General features: G+C 39.2%; 1 protein-coding gene across 4 annotated transcripts in view; it reads right to left on the bottom strand.

Annotated features, from left to right (window-relative positions):
• nrxn1b (neurexin 1b) overlaps positions 1-17,223 on the bottom strand; it is a 179,372-nt gene that overhangs the window by 116,955 nt on the left and 45,194 nt on the right. For all 4 annotated transcript variants that reach the window (XM_073834315.1, XM_073834314.1, XM_073834313.1 and 1 more), the window contains exons 7-9: positions 11,104-11,487; positions 7,020-7,223; positions 124-150 (exon numbers count right to left, since the gene is read on the bottom strand). In XM_073834315.1, the coding sequence (XP_073690416.1) occupies positions 124-150; positions 7,020-7,223; positions 11,104-11,487 (615 nt within the window). The remainder of the gene's footprint in view (positions 1-123; positions 151-7,019; positions 7,224-11,103; positions 11,488-17,223) is intronic.

Consider the following 17,223-nt stretch of genomic DNA (forward strand, 5'->3'; position numbering starts at 1 on the left):
AGCAATCAAGAAAAACAGTAATACATGACTTAATGAAAAGTCATTTGTCAAAAAAAAAAAAAAAACGAATGTCTCATTGCACATTTAACAACAGTAAACGAAAGATAAGAAAGTGTCACTTACTCGTGGTACAGTTTATCCTGTCACAGTCTAGATGGGGAAGAATAAATGACATGTAAATTCAGCCTTCAAAGTAACATCTGCAGATATTAAAGCACATAACCCACTTCTCTGGGGACAGACACACAAGAACACCAATGATCCTGATGCTCGTGCATGGCATCACATTCACCAAAATGGCCTGCTGTGACAATGAATGCTTTCTATTGTACAAATAATTCACCCTATATTTTAAGCCAATTAAGCAGCATTTAAGTGGCATTGTCCACAAATTAGGATACAAAATAGATACGGAAGACTTTTTCCTGTTTATCTATATATGTACAGATTTGATCACTAATGCATTTTAAATGCATTTGACTAAGAATGGAAATGCCAGAACATCACACCATTGGTCAGGCTGTGACAATGACTAGTAAACTGGCCAGTAATCCACATTTATTTGTTATTGGCTTCTCACCCAAACTTTTCACAACATGTTCTTATGAACAAGGTTCTAAGAGCATTTCAAACTACAATTGAAATTCTCTGCAGTGCTATAGCAAGCATGTACTGTAGCATCTGGTTACATTAAATTGGATTGTGAGTGGTTCATAAATTAGATGCAGGCTTTTTGCAATGAAATACATTCCTTGATTACAAGGTAGGGAAAAATATTTTTCAACAAGTTATCAAATGAAATAATTATGTATGTTTTTAGGTAGTGAATTATTGGGATATTTCATCCAAGTTCACCAGAAGCATTGTCTCAGCCTAGTGTGCCATCAACCTCAGCAGAGAAGGGGCCGCACACAGTCATAGACCAGAGCTGGCTCATCATGTGAGGAAATGCTCTTACTAAAGTACCACTGTAAAACTTTAAAGGGATGGTTCGGAGTAGATTTGACTATGCACCCCAAAGCCCACGTAAATACCCCATCCAAAGTTTTTTTTACCTTAGTCAAACATTGAGGGAGTTTTTCGAATGGCTTGCTACTGCCGTAAATGGTACATGTGATGTATCTCGTAAATTGCACCCCCAAACGTGCACGTAATCTTACCAAACTTCTACAGTAGTGTAAATAGAGTATGTACTCACAAAACGCTGCATCGGAAAATTTGTCCAGCATGAGTGTTTTAAAAACAACTTTTACCCGATCCCTACTAGTCTCAAAAACTACAAATGGCGACACGTCAACGTCACTTCCCTGGTTTGGGAAAAGCACGTAAAAGTCCACCTACTACGTTGACATGCACACAGACGTAGTAGGCGGACTTTTACGTGCTTTTCCCAAACCAGGGAAGTGACGTTGGCGTGTCGCCATTTGTAGTTTTTGAGACACTTATGGTGGACTTACAAATTTTCCGATGCAGCATTTTATGAGTACATACCCTAATTACACTACTGTAGAAGTTTGGTAAGATTACGTGCACGTTTAGTGGTGCAATTTACGAGATACATCACATGTACCATTTACTGCAGTAGCAAGCCATTCAAAAAACTCTGATATCTCCCTCAATGTTTGACTAAGGTAAAACACACTTCGGATGGGGTATTTACATGGGCTTCGGAGTTTATAGCAATGAAGTCAAATCTACCCCGAACCATCCCTTTAAAATCATTAAACTTAATATAGTCAGTAGACACTGATTTGTAGACTCAAGGCATCAATTACTGCTGCTTGTTTAAAAGCCCTCTACGCAGTGTTCATTTTATTATAATTATAACTAAATGATAGTACGTGTTTTGTGAATAGAAATGATTGTACATTATGTATATAAAGAGAGTGTCTCAGTGGCAATATAATATGTCTGTTGTAGCTAATATAAATTGAATCAAAATTAGCTTAAACCAAATGCATTAAACTGAAAAAAAGTTGTATTTTTTTTATTTTTTAACATTACTATTGTTACTATATGTGTCACACCAGGCCAGCAGAGGGAGCCCTGCCCCTCACTGACTGTTGCTGCTCCCTCTGCTGCTTCACTGGTTACTTCCTGTTTGTCAGCCATAAAAGCATGCTGAGCACACACACACTGCGAAGTATTGTTTTGCTCTTGCTTACTCTACCAAGCGTTTTTCCCTAGTCTCCTAGTTCCTTGTTTTACTTGTTCCTTAGTCTTGTTGTTTTTTCCCTAGCCCTAGCCGTAGTTCTGTTTTTGTTTTTTCCGTCTTAGCTATAGTTTCCTAGTTTCTTGTTTCCTTTTCATTTGTCACTTTGGACTGCCCTCCTGGATTTTGACCCTCGCCTGTTTTATCGGATTACGCTTTTGTTTGCCCTGGATGTTCCTGTTTGCTGGTGTTCGACCCTGTCTGTCTGACTACGATCTTCTTAATAAAGCCTTGCATTTGGATCCTCACTCTCAGTCGTCCCACTTGTTACAATATGGTTATAATTATGTCAACCATCAGGATTTGAGTGTCTCCTGTATTCAGTAAAAAACACTATAATATAAGGAATACACTACATGAGTTTTGACCAGATTTTTGCTCCAATTTACAGTCTGGAGAAGTTGACTGTAATTGCCTAGTCAGAGCCAGTCTGCATATTTGAGTTTATAGAAATTTGCATAGTGTATGATAGTCACAATATTTAGCTGCAGACTATGAATCCACCCAGTCAAAGTATATCCAATATGTGACCCTGGACCACAAAAACAGCCTTACATTGTATGGGTCAAAATTATAATTTTTTCTTTTATGCCAAAAATCATTAGAATATTATATAAAGATCATGTTCTATGAAGATATTTTGTTAATTTTCTACCATAAATATACCTAAATTTATTTTCTGATTAGTAATATGCATTGCTAAGAACCTCACTGGGATTTTTTTGCACTCTCAGATTACAGATTTTCAAATAGTTGTATCTCAGCATATCAGAAGTACATCAGTTGTATTCAGTATATCAGAAAATTATGACTGGTATATGACCCTTATGACTGGTTTTGTGATCCAGGGTCACATATGCTTGATATTTTGAGGTAATTTTGGAACAAATTGTTCTCATTTGTCATGTGTCTACTAGCAACAAGGCACACATTTTTGCATGAGTCTGATCAGAATGATTTAAAAGTCTGGTAGTTTATGATTCTCATTTGTTCAGTGTATGATGGCCAGTTTTTCTTCTGTGACTGTTTACAAAGACTGTAAATACAGCAGGTAAAATAAGTATTAAACATGTCACCATTTATCTCGGTAAATATATTTCGGTAACACTTTCTATGAAGCCCATATTTATAATACATTATAAGGGTATTCTTAACGCATTATGATTAATTTATAATGCATTATAAAAAAAACTTATAATATGTTATATCATCTCATGAGTATTCATAAGAACAGTTTTAATGTATTATAATTTTTACTTATTTGTGGTTATAGCTTTTAAGAGTATGATTACCTCTTCCATAGTTATAACGTATTATAAGTCTCATTTCTTGCCATCTTTCTCATGTCACTTTACTTAAAGCATACAAAGACCACTTATAAGTAATTATAATAATATTTCTCAAAGAGCCATACGATCAGGTATTAGATGAGATATGACACATTTGTATTATCAGTTTGATTATTTTGATAGTACCCTTTAGACAGCTTTTGATAATTAACTCAGCAACTGCATGTCAGCTAGCAGTAATTATTATTAGTAGTATGCTAAATATATGCTAACACTGTATTTTGATGGTTCCCCAAAGGCAAACTGATTATAAGTAAATTTGCTACTATGTGAACCTTCTACCTAGCCTAATCTTAACCTAAGTCTACTAATACTCTAAGGAGTGTTAGTTGACATGTAGTTGGAAAGTGTAAGCTTATAGTCAATAGACTAAGGGGACCATCAAAATAAAAGATAATGTAAAAAATAAATGTAATATGATAAAGTCCATCATAAATTAGGTAGATTAAATATGCGTCCATTGTGTGTTATAAATAATCATAATTTTAAAAGTTATAACCTCAAATACTCAAATATTATAATGTATTATAATTGTTGTTATGAATATTCATGAAATGATATAACATATTATAAGGTTTATTATAATGCATTATGCATTCATTATAATGCCTTAGAAATACCCTCATAATGTATTATAAATAGGGGCTTCATAGAAAGTGTTACCTATATTTCTAAAGGTTCTGTTGACATGAAATTTTCACTAGATACATACAAATAAAACAAAAGCAAAAATTTCAGAAATTATGTTATGTGTAATAAAATGTAATGGAAAAGTATTGAACTACTGAAATGTATTACTTTGTAAAAAAGCCTTTTTGGTAATGACTTCAATGAACTTCCATTTTATTACACATAACTTAATTTCTGAACTTATTTGTTTCGCTTTCTTTGTACATATGGATTACTTAGGTTGTTACCAACATTTGGTGAAAATTTCAAGTCAATAGCACCTTTACAATTATATTTACTGAGAAAAATGGTGGCGTGTTTAATACTTATTTTAGCCGCTGTATATGATGCCTAGCACTGGAAAGTTGTGTGGTGTATTCCAAATTTTAGGTGATTCACATCCATATTTAAATACAGTTGTCACTCACAAATGTTATGTCCTGTCTGTTATATTTAACACATGGCAATCTGACTAAAACATAATATATATTTACATTTTGTCCATAAGCCAATGGCCATATACCAACTACTCTGTCGTCCAGGAGAGCCTAATCCTATTCCTTGAGATGTACAGTGGGTACGGGAAGTATTCAGACCCCCTTAAATGTTTCACTCTTTGTTATATTGCAGCCATTTTCTGAAATCATTTAAGTTCATTTTTTTTCCTCATTAATGTACACACAGGACCCCATATTGACAGAAAAACACAGAATTGTTGACATTTTTGCAGATTTATTAAAAAAGAAAAACTGAATTATCACATGGTCCTAAGTATTCAGACCCTTTGCTGTGACATTCATATATTTAACTCAGGTGCTGTCCATTTCTTCTGATCATCCTTGAGATGGTTCTACACCTTCATTTGAGTCCAGCTGTGTTTGATTATACTGATTGGACTTGATTAGGAAAGCCACACACCTGTCTATATAAGACCTTACAGCTCACAGTGCATGTCAGAGCAAATGAGAATCATGAGGTCAAAGGAACTGCCTGAAGAGCTCAGAGACAGAATTATGGCAAGGCACAGATCTGGCCAAGGTTACAAAAAATTTCTGCTGCACTTAAGGTTCCTAAGAGCACAGTGGCCTCCATAAACCTTAAATGGAAGACGTTTAGGACGACCAGAACCCTTCCTAGAGCTGGCCGTCCGGCCAAACTGAGCTATCGGGGGAGAGAGGTAAAGAAGAACCCCAAGATCACTGTGGCTGAGCTCCAGAGATGCAGTCGGGAGATGGAAGAAAGTTGTAGAAAGTCAACCATCACTGCAGCCCACTACCAGTCGGGGCTTTATGGCAGAGTGGCCCGACGGAAGCCTCTCCTCAGTGCAAGACACATGAAAGCCCGCATGGAGTTTGCAAAAAAAAACTTGAAGGACTCCAAGATGTTGAGAAATAAGATTCTCTAGTCTGATGAGACCAAGATAGAACTTTTTGGCCTTAATTCTAAACAGTAAGTGTGGAGAAAACCAGACACTGCTCATCACCTGTCCAATACAGTCCTAACAGTGAAGCATGGTTGTGGCAGCATCATGCTGTGGGGGTGTTTTTCAGCTGAAGGGACAGGACGACTGGTTGCAATCGAGGGAAAGATGAATGCGGCCAAGTACAGGGATATCCTGGACGAAAACCTCCAGAGTGCTCAGTACCTCAGACTGGGCCGAAGGTTTACCTTCCAACAAGACAGTGACCCTAAGCACACAGCTAAAAGAACGAAGGAGTTGCTTCACAACAACTCTGTGACTGTTCTTGAATGGCCAAGCCAGAGCCCTGACTTAAACCCAATTGAGCATCTCTGGAGAGATCTAAAAATGGCTGTCCACCAACGTTTACCATCCAACCTGACAGAACTGGAGAGGATCTGCAAGGAGGAATGGCAGAGGATCCCCAAATCCAGGTGTGAAAAACTTGTTGCATCTTTCCCAAAAAGACTCATGGCTGTATTAGATCAAAAGGGTGCTTCTACTAAATACTGAGCAAAGGGTCTGAATACTTAGGACCATGTGATATTTCAGTTTTTCTTTTTTATTAAATCTGCAAAAATTTCAACAATTTTGTGTTTTTCTGTCAATATGGGGTGCTGTGTGTACATTAATGAGAAAAAAAGAAATTAAATGATTTCAGCAAATGGCTGCAATATAACAAAGAGTGAAACATTTAAGGGGGTCTGAATACTTTCTGTACCCACTGTACCTTCCAGCAGCGTTCAGCTCCTGGAGATCTTAATTAGCTGGTGGAGCTGAACTTTGCAGCAGTGCAGAGCTCCAGGAACAGGATCAGGCACCCCTGCTGTAGTCTCACTTGCACCCCTAAACCAGCCTGCAAATGTAGGTCACAGTCTAGAGGCTACAGTCTAGGTCAAATGCAGCAGTATAAATCAGCCTTTAGAAATGGTAAACATCTGTGGATAACTAAAGTGCACAGCTTTCCCCTGTGAATGTATTATTTAAAGTGAAACTGAGAGGGCACAGAGTGTTCATGCTCTGAGAAATGGCTGGTTTTCAGATGGGAAGGGCAACAAAGAGGTCTGTTACACAACACAGAGCATTTCCCTTTAACACAGAGCACAGCTGAGGTGTCTGAGTGTGTACGGAGAGCTGCAGACTCGGAGCAGTGAAGGGCTCTGAGCATGTCCACCATAACGCCAGCAGTGTTTTTATGTGTGATGAGTTTTGAAGAGAGGTTTTAGTGCATGACAGCGCAGATAACAAAAAAGGTCTTGTTAGTTAAATATGAACAAGTTTGAGTGCATTTGGTCACAAAGGTGTGACACAATGTGTTTAGCATTGATACCTAGGTTAACCGTGAGCCGGACACGACTTATATCCAGCTCCAGACGTAGGGTGTCTGCGGAGTCTCGAGAAGTGGTTGCCATGAGAATGCCGTATGCCCGCTGGGATCGGAACCGTAGTGAAATGTCTTCAGCCTCTGTATGCATTGCTACAGATAACTGGACCTTCATGAACTTACTTCCGTCGTAACTGAGGATGGTGGCATCTGTAGATGACAGGCAAAAATTATACTGTAATCACAAAGATTAAAAATTTAATTTTTACAATATTCAAACAAATCTACAGCTTGTTTTGGAATAAATTTACAGCTAAGGATAGTTTAACAGTCCACAATATAAGTGGAAATGCTCCATGATACAACAAATTCACAGCCAGCACAAATATTTGATGAACATTTGATATTGATATGAGAAGTGAGACCGAAGCCTAGGGCCGTTTCTCAATACCAAGTACGCAAAGTTAGGACTCGCGTCCTTCGTAGTTCGGACTTGGAAGTTTGACTTGGGAGTACGAACTCTTGAGGACGTGAGGATGCAAGTCCTGTAATTCTGCAAATGGAACAGCAATGTACTTGATAACGTCAGTCAGCTCACCTTTTCTACTCCGGTTATCTTCACTGCTTCACTGTATGTATTTACAATAAGACGAAATATGATATCAACCACCTCTGCCTCTTTTCGTTTACATTTAAACATATTAATAGCTGCAAAAACGTAGTTCATGGGAATGTACAACATTACAGTGAAACAAAATATTTTATATCAAACAGCATTGCCTCTTTTCCGTTTCATTTAACGTTAAACATATTAATAGCGACAAAAATGTGGTTCATGCAACGCGTTACAAAACAATAATTACAATAAAAGGAAGTGATATCAAACACCACTGCCTCTTTGTTTTCTTCAAAATATAAACCACAACTCTCTTTTCGTACTCATTTTAAAAATAATAAAACATATTAATATGTGATTTAAGCTATATGTGCACTGTGTATAATACATCTTTACTCTATGTATAATAAAATGAAACATGACAAGCACAACTCTGCCTTTTCTGTTAAATGTCAGTTTTAATGAACAATATTAGCCATAATAAAAGTATAAGAGACTTATGTAATCGGAAATAAAGACAAAAGCAGACAATTCCGTCAAATCCATGCTAAAAAGTCAGTGTTGAATTACGATTGATAAATAATTTATGAAGCATAACTTTGTCCTCAGTCAAAATGATATGACCTGGAATAAATAATAGATTCACAAGACCAAAAATTTGCTGTTAGATTTACCCAAAACGAATTATACCTCTTGTTTAACCACTACAGAGACATCAGGACCAGCGGCAAACGTCAGAAGGACGAGCCGTGGTGAGGCTCTCTCTGCAGGATACATGACTACTGAGCACCCGGTGATCGCATGGAACTCTCATCTCCGAAATCGGCGAAACAAATTTTCAAATAGGCGCTGTCTTTGTAAATAAACCGCAGATTTGAGTTTTAAACAACTACATTCTCGCCTGAAATACTCTTAAACTTACATTTCATGACACAATAACAGTAATATTTTGAAAATTATGTGGGTTTTCTCCTCCGCCATTAACGCTCGCTGATTGGTGCAAAATGCATTCTGGGATACATGGCTGCCTCAAGTTCGCACAAGTCTCCTCTTGATGCATCCTTGATAAAAGGGGTGGAGCAAGAACACATCCGGGGATTTGAACTGTACTTGCTAGATGTGAACTTTAAATTGGAACAGTACTTGGGCGACAACTGATGACGTTTCACAAGTCCACAAGAACACAAGTACAGACAAGAACGCATATTGAGAAACGGCTCAGGGGTCTCCAACCCTGCTCCTTAGGAGCTACCTTCCTGCACACTTTAGCTTTAGCCCTGCTTCACCTCCATGAAAATTTCAACATTGGCTATATCCAAAATAGGACACTATTTGAGGGGACAGCCACTTTAAGTGGTGTTCGAAACCATAGTGGACATTCTCAAATGCACACAGTCAATCCCACAATGCACCGCAGACACGAGTTTACAACCAATGTACACTTAACGGCTAGAGATAACCCATAATGCACTGTGAGAGACACACGCGGATTGAATTCCCGCGTCTCACCAGAAGATGGCGCCCGCAGCTAAATCATCCATCCGTTCATTTTACAACGCACTCGTCCACGGCGTAATAAGGTGTACAACACAGGTACAAATTCTAAATAAATCCTTTAATCTTACTACTGGAGCTGCCCGTTTCAAATTATTATTAAACAGCAAGCAAACTATGCAAAAGCGGCAGTCCTTCAAGTGCACTTAGTGTCTGAATTTTTCATTTTCATCCACTCCTTTAAGTGAACTAATGTGGACTAGAGTGGACTAATGTAGGAGATAGTAAATAGGGTATAGGGGGCATTTTCGGATACAGCCTAACCCTGAACATCTTGGTTTGCTGGTTTCAGATGTGTTTGATTGTGGTTTAAGTTGAAGGACATTAAATCTCCAGGAGTAGGAGTGGCAACCACAAGATTAAAACCACCTGCCTAATATTGTGTAGGTCCCCCTCGTGCTGCCAAAACAGCTCTAATGTGTTAAGACATGGGCTCCACTAAATCTCTGATTATGTCTTGTGGTATCTGAAACTAAGACAATAGCAGCAGAACCTGAAAGTTGTCCTGCACGTTGCGATGTGGGGCCTCCATGGTCTAGCAGAGGGATAGGCAACTTCGGTCCTGGAGTGCCGATGTCCTGCAGAGTTTAGCTCCAACCCTGAAAAAAAACCTTATCTGCCTATACCCATAGTAATCCTGAAGACCTTCATTAGCTCGTTCACGTGTGTTTAATTAGGGCTGGAGCTAAACTCTGCAGGACATCAGCACTCCAGGACCGAAGTTGCCTATCCCTGGTCTAGCACAGGTCGTAAATGCTCAATCGGATTGAGATCTAGGGAAGCCGGAGGCCAAAACTACACCTTGAACTCTTTGGGCCTATTACCAAATTAGCCAGTTTTTGTGTTTTCTTTAATCGGATAGCTATCTGATCACAAAAAAAGATGAGGTGTAAATGCCCCACAATGTGGTACACACTTTCACAGGGAACAAGGGTCATCATGGTCACACTGGCAGTTTATGCAGCCACTTTTCTGTCATGGGCAACATTAAGTTTGAGCAGTTTAGGCAGTTTGAGCTACAGTATCTCTTCTGTCTGATCAGACCAGATGGACTAGCCTTTGCTCCTCATGTGCATCAGTGAGCCTTGGGTACCCATGTCCTTCGTTGCACCGCTCTAGGAAAGGTACTAATCACTGCATATCATAAATACACCACAAGACTTGCTATTTTGGAGCTGTTCTGACCTAGCTGTCTAGACACCACTATTTGTCAAACTCAAAATCACTCATATTTTCAATTGACCATTTTTCCTGCTTTCAGCACATGGAATTCATGAACTGATTGTTCACTTGTTGCATAAAATACCCCACCCCTTGACAGGTGCCATTGTAACAATACAATCAATGTTATTCACTTCATCTGTAAATGTTGTGGCTGATCCGTGTATGTCAGTAAAGTATTTATTACTGAAGATATCTCTGATGTTTATCATCAATTCACACATATATAGAAATGGCCAGGGTGGATGTGCCTCTATTTAAACAGAGTAGATAATTAGAGATTATGGTTTTCCAGGCAAATGTTAGGTGATGTAAATTATGAGCATTTACCAAAAAAGAGAACAGTTGTATTCATTAAAGGGTTAGTCCTAGCCCTTTAATGTCTCTTTTTGTAGAAACTACTGCATATTGATGTTAGTTTTAATGTATTTGATTGTGCATGGTAAAAAAAAAACTTTTTAAGTTAATGTATAATTGTGGAAATATTTGTTAATAATTTTGAGACTAATGTCATCCCATAGGCATAGTGGTTCAACTTCAGTGAAACAAGAGAGATAATCAAAAACTAGACAGTCCTGTACCTAATAAAAGCTACAACAATGTAACAAGAAACCTCCATCTTAATGAAACTGCAATAAAATACAAAGTTTCTGCAATAATTAAGAAGCAATAATCATCTAAAACAAGTGTCAGCCTCACCTCTCTCACATGAGCGACCAAGATTGCCCGTCCCAGAGCAGTCACACACATAACGGTTCCACCCTTCCCTGCAGATTCCACTGTTTTGGCAGGGGTTACTGAGACACTGCTTGGGAGCCTCTTTACTGCAGGAGGGCTTCACGCCTGCTGCTTTCTGGACCTCAGCTATGCGGCGGATATCTTTGCTCTGACCACTGATGAAGAAGTCACGGATGCAGCCTACGTAACCATAGTTGAGCAGAGCAGTCCACACTTCAGTAGGAAACACCATATCAGCTTTATTGTCTGGGAGTCCTCCTAGATAAAGGTTATCATCCAGGTCAAGAATTTCGCTGTTTCCTGGGGCTTGGTATGGTGTGCGAATTGTGTTGATAGAGATGGTACCTGAAATTCAACAATAATAGAGAAAAATGTAAGACTGTGCAAAGTAAATCCTGTTATTTATTAGTATCATGAGTATATTTGTAGCAATAGCCAACCATACATTGTATTTTATGCCAAAAATCATTAGGATAGTAAAGATCATGTTTCATTAAGATATTTTGTAAATTTCCTACCGTAAATATATCAAAACGTAATTTTTGACTTGTAATAAGCATTGCTAAGAACTTCATTTGGACAACTTTAAAGGCGATTTTCTCAATATTTTTTGCACCCTAGGATTCCAAATTTTCAAAGTTGTATCCCAGCTAAATATTGTCCTAACAAACCATACATTAATGATGTGATGATGTGTAAATAAAAAATAAAAATAAAAAAACGTACCCTTCTGACTGGTTATGTGGTCCAGGATCACAAAGAAAATACCTGGTAGCACTTACTATGAATATATCTTTATACACGTTTATAACTGAATGTATTCACAGTTGTAGCACCTTATAATACACTCTATTCTTATGCATTTATATTTATACATTTTATATTTATACATTAGACAAGCTATATGTTCTTACAGCTTGCACTTACACACCAAAAAGCAAATTCCCACATTCATGATTATGATTGACTAAACTATTGTAATGCATTACTGAGTGGATGCGTCACTGGTTGCACTGGATGCTTATATTGACCGTTTGCTGTATGGTTAAAAAAAATATGCTATACATATTTGTTAACTCAGAGGAGTGTGTCAACACATGCAACCACATATACATATTTCACTGAGCCAGCAAAATGAAGCAAGTAAAAAGAAGTACTGTGTGAGACCATTTTCACAAAAAAGGCGACAAAATGACTAGCAAAATATGCTATGCTGTGTTAAAATACACCAGTAATATAAATACAATACAATATCACTTGCAAAGCAAACATCCACAAGCATCGTGTTACAAGGAGATAATTTAGAGAATCTGTTCAATGGTAATAAAATATATTTTGCCCATCAGTGGTAAAGAGCTAATGGACTATATTATGAAAGTATAAATTATGAAATTCCTTCAAGATATACTATTACCCTTAGCAATAAAACCTGTTTTGGTGAGAGAAAAAAAAAAAGCAATTAAAACACAACTTGATATCAGAAAAATTAAGGCTGACTTCTGGACAGGACTCACAATGAAGAGCTATATAACAATAATGTGCCACTTCTTCAATAAGGACTGTGACCAAGTTAATTTAGCTGTCCTACTAACACAGAGTATGCCAAGCAGAACCTCACAGATAAACTAATTATTGCGGTGGAGACTTACTGGGAAAGTATCTGCATGTGTTCATGACAATGCACGCAACACTGTGACTGCAAACTCTCTAGAATAATTGAACTGGGACTTGATTCACCGGTTTGCTCATACACTACAGCTCACTGTAAACGATAACTTCAATATGTTTGTGCATCAGGTTATCATTGCAGCTGGGCAGCTTGTCAGGCATTTCAACCACAGTACCCCTGCTTGCAATGCACTAGTAGCTAAACAAGAACAAATGAAACTTCCGAAACACCAGCTCATTCAATCGTGTAAAACAAGATGGAACTCGGTGTATGGCATTTTCAGAAGACTTATTGAACAAAGGTAGGCTGTTACAGCTGTTCTGTCTAACTGAATGGTAACAAAGGTGCAAGATGCCAGAACCCTTGAGATGGCAGATAATGGCAGAGATTGTGCCAGTGTTGAAAACCTTAAAATGTCCAACCATCATAATGTCAACAGGGGAAAAAAGTGTAAATTTCCAACATTTACCCCATCACCTCCTATACACACAGCTGATGAGAGCTGAGGATGACGACCACAGAGGTCGTCAATGTAAAGGTTTGTTAGTAGTTATGGGGTCGCATAATTTTGCATTGGATATATGTATATAATCCTTAGCCTGTATTGTTATATTGAGCTATTACTGATATAGCCTTATATAAATAATAGCCTGTTCTTTTATGAATTAAGAGGAAATTAGGTGGGTGGTCAAACCAGTGCTGATCGCCTCTGTCCTGGACCCTCAACATTAAGCTGGAATTAAACAACGCAGTTAGAACAATGCCATCATTTTTCTCAAGCACATTCTCTCAACACTACTGCTGCTATGTGAATATGATGTATCACAACACAACGGAGACCAAGAAGGTGTCCTAAAATTCACACAGAAAGTAGAATAACATGGCAGAGGTAAAGCTGCATCTTCCACCAAAAAATTACATTGAACCAAAGAAATAAAATAAAAAACTATTTGTACAAAAGATGTGCTTAAATTGTAAATCTGTAATACATTTTTACTCCTATCTTGTATTTATTACCTATAAGGGCTCTGTAGTTATTATTTTTTAAGGAACCAATAAGAATACCGATCAATAAGCAATATTGCTAAGAGTGGAAATACCATTAAAAGCTAAACGATACCCATCTCAGCAGCTTCATCGATTCTTTTGTTCACAGACCAATAGATAGGACTAACTACAAATTCAAAAGGAATAATAGCTTTGGGTTTGGGAGAAGAGACAGGAGTCTGCTTTGATATTTTTTAATTGTCTGTTTGTCAAGGATTTACATAAGGGCTGAGCTTGAATCTAGGAACTGTATGGGGGTTTGATGGAACAAGCACTTCGCCTTGAAGCTGGTATTACCTTATCTTGAAAAATATCAGAGTGACGTGATGATACAAGGATGTCATTGATGTACACCAGGACCAAAGAGGGAGGTACTGCCGGAACACCTCATTCATGAAACCTTGGAATATGAAAGGGGTGTTCAGCAGGCCGTATGGCATAACACAGTATTCATAGTGCCCTGTAGAGGTTACAAAGGCTGTCTTTCACTCACTCCCCTTTCATATCTAAGAAAGGTTGTAAACGCTGCGAACATCAATCTTTGTGACAATATTGGCTCTATGCAGCAGTTCCAAGGCAGCTGGGATAAAGGAAAGAGGGTACCAATACTTTACTGTTATTTAAGGACCGGAAATCTATACAGAGCCGCAAGCCTCAATCCCTTTTGGCCACAAAAAAAGAAGCTGGAAGCAGCAAGGCATGTGGATTGATGGATGTGTCCTGCTGGATCACCTCTTCCACATATTCCAGGGGAAAATTGGATAAATTGGCACTGGCTCACCAGATTGATCGCCCAGTCCTGTGGTCTGTGTGGTGGTAAATTTGAGGCAGATTACGTCCTAGAAGTGGGAGTAGCAAAGGGGAATAACCACAGACTGTTGCCTCACTAGACTCTTGATGGTGGTAGAGTTTATAACCACTGGTTAAATTTCAGGTGACTTGAGAAGGAGAAAAGGATTGCCCCCCTATCCACAACTCAGCCAGCCATCATCCCGCTGCATGGAGAAATCATCTTAGCCCACCAAAGATGGAAAGCGACTGTGCAGATCTTTGTCTCAGACCCTGAGCCTCACAATGTGTCTGACCAGATGTAAAAGCCGGCAAAGTTGCCTGTCCCGAGGGAGTTTTTTTGGAATATGAGGGAATGCAATAAAGCCTCACCCACACCGCACACTTTTTTAATATTCTGTAAGAGTTTGATCCTGTCTTTTCTGTCTTCGCAGACTCTGTCCAGCCCTATATTTCCTGTATCTCCTGTGTCTCCACTGCTTCTTCCCAGCTAAAACTCTCCTGCACCTCCACTGGTTCCGTTTAGCCGTGAATCTCTTGCATTACCACTGGTTCCGCCCAGCGTAGTATCTCCTGCATCTCCTGAATCTCCTGTGTCCCATGAGTTCCCACCCAGCCTCCCTCTCCCACTTCCTCTTCCAGAATCTGCCTGTTCCTTGGCCTCATCTCCGCTGGCTCCTGTCAGTCCCTCGGCTCATCCTCAGTCTGCTTAACCCTGTAGTGCGGATCTGCCTCAGCCCTTCCAGTCACCAGCTCCGCGTAGACATGAGGATCCCCTGTCTCTGCCTTCAGTCCTGGACTCCACCTCAGCCCTCCAACCTATCGGCTCTGCCTTGGTTTCTTGCTCCCTCATCTTCACTGTGCCCGACATCCCACTGGCTCCACCAGGCTTCCTTGTTCCTCTGGCTTCACCTCATCCCTCAATCCTTCAGCCTCCGTCTACCTCCTTCTTCATTTCGGCTCCACCTTTGTCCTCAGTTGTATAAGCCGTCAGCTCCTCCTTTGCCCTTCAGACCTATGGTGTCCCACTGGCTCTTCAGTTTTCCATCTCACCCCTTGGGCTTCACTTCCATTGGCTCTGTCTCTGTTAGTTGGTCCCCTAGTGTCATCAGCTCTACCTCCACCATGGCTCCTCCCTCCCTCAACTTCACCATGAGCCGCCATCCTGGCTAGATTCTGGGTCCCCACCTGGCTTCTCCCACCATCTTTAATGCCCTGGTTTATCCTGTCATCTCCTTTTTTTTTTTATCTCTGCCCTTTCCCTTCACCATGTCCTCCACCAGAGCCCCAACCATCCCTCCTTAGTTGGTCAGTTATGGTGCAAGGACACGCCTTCATGGAAGGGAGAGATAATGTGGCATGTACAGTCTGTTTTTTTTTTTTTTTTTTTCATTTTCAGGCTGTTCCCTGATCTGCTTTGCCTGAGTCCTGATTGCTAGTTTGTGTCCATAGTTTCCTATTACTCCCTCATCTGTTTCCATAGTTACTCATTAGTTCCTGATGTGAATATTATCTGCCTATGTATTTAAACCCTGAATTTCTTCTGTTCATTGTTCAGTCATGTTTCAGTTTATGTGGTTGCTATTTCTCCTGTGTTTCAGTGGATATCTCCTGAGCCTTTAGAGTTGTAAATAAAGACTTTGTTTTTCTTCTCCATCACCACATGTCTCGTTATAGCCACCACACTGCAACAGTATTCAGTTTTAGATCTTTCAGCCACCGTAGTATGAGGTACTAGGAGCATAACTGTAAATGAAGTTAAAGGTGCACTCAGTAATTGTACAGTGGTGGTGATCCTTTATGACAGGATTGATAAACACTGGCTTTGGGAAATCTGAATCAAGATAAAACAATATGAGATAAACTTGGAGTGGAGGACATGGGTGGGGTCTAAGTTTTTTTTTTTTTTTCTCGGTCTGCTTTATCCAAGACAGCCTGAAGTATGGTACGCTGCTTGACTCTCATGATTTTCATGGCACTCCGTGTAACATTGAGATTGCCAAACCAGGCTAAAAAATGCCATACCTCAATGCTGTCACTTACATAATAGTAGAAAAGAAGCAACACTTTCTGCTTAACACCAAAGACCCTCAGCCTACTAAGAAAATGTAGTCGCTGTTGGACCCTAGTACAAAGGTTTTCTACCAGAACATTCCATATTCATTTATTGTCAATGCGTATGCCCAGATACCAGGGGCAACCTGCTCCTGGAGCAATATCTTCTTGCAGACTTCAGTTCAAACTCTACTTTGAACCTGCCTGCAAGTTATCCTAAATGCACTTATTAGCTGGTTCTGGTATGTTTGATTAAGGTTGAGTTGAACTTAACAGGATGGTAGTCCTCAAGGAGCAGAGTTAGCTACTGGCTTGATCTGTAGCTGATAAAACTCATGACAACCACAAACATGTATGTCTGCTCTTATGAGAAAAGATATTATATTAAGATATATATATTAAGATATAAAAGTCATGCACAGTTGTCTTAGCACTTACCTATGCCCACTGTTTTTATGTAAGCCAAGGTTTCACAGACTACCCAGCTGCTATTTATTCCCATGTGAGGTCACTGCCACTGC

The sequence above is a fragment of the Garra rufa genome, chromosome 2 (genome assembly GCF_049309525.1).
Source record: "Garra rufa chromosome 2, GarRuf1.0, whole genome shotgun sequence".
NCBI classification, from domain to species: Eukaryota; Metazoa; Chordata; class Actinopteri; order Cypriniformes; family Cyprinidae; genus Garra; species Garra rufa.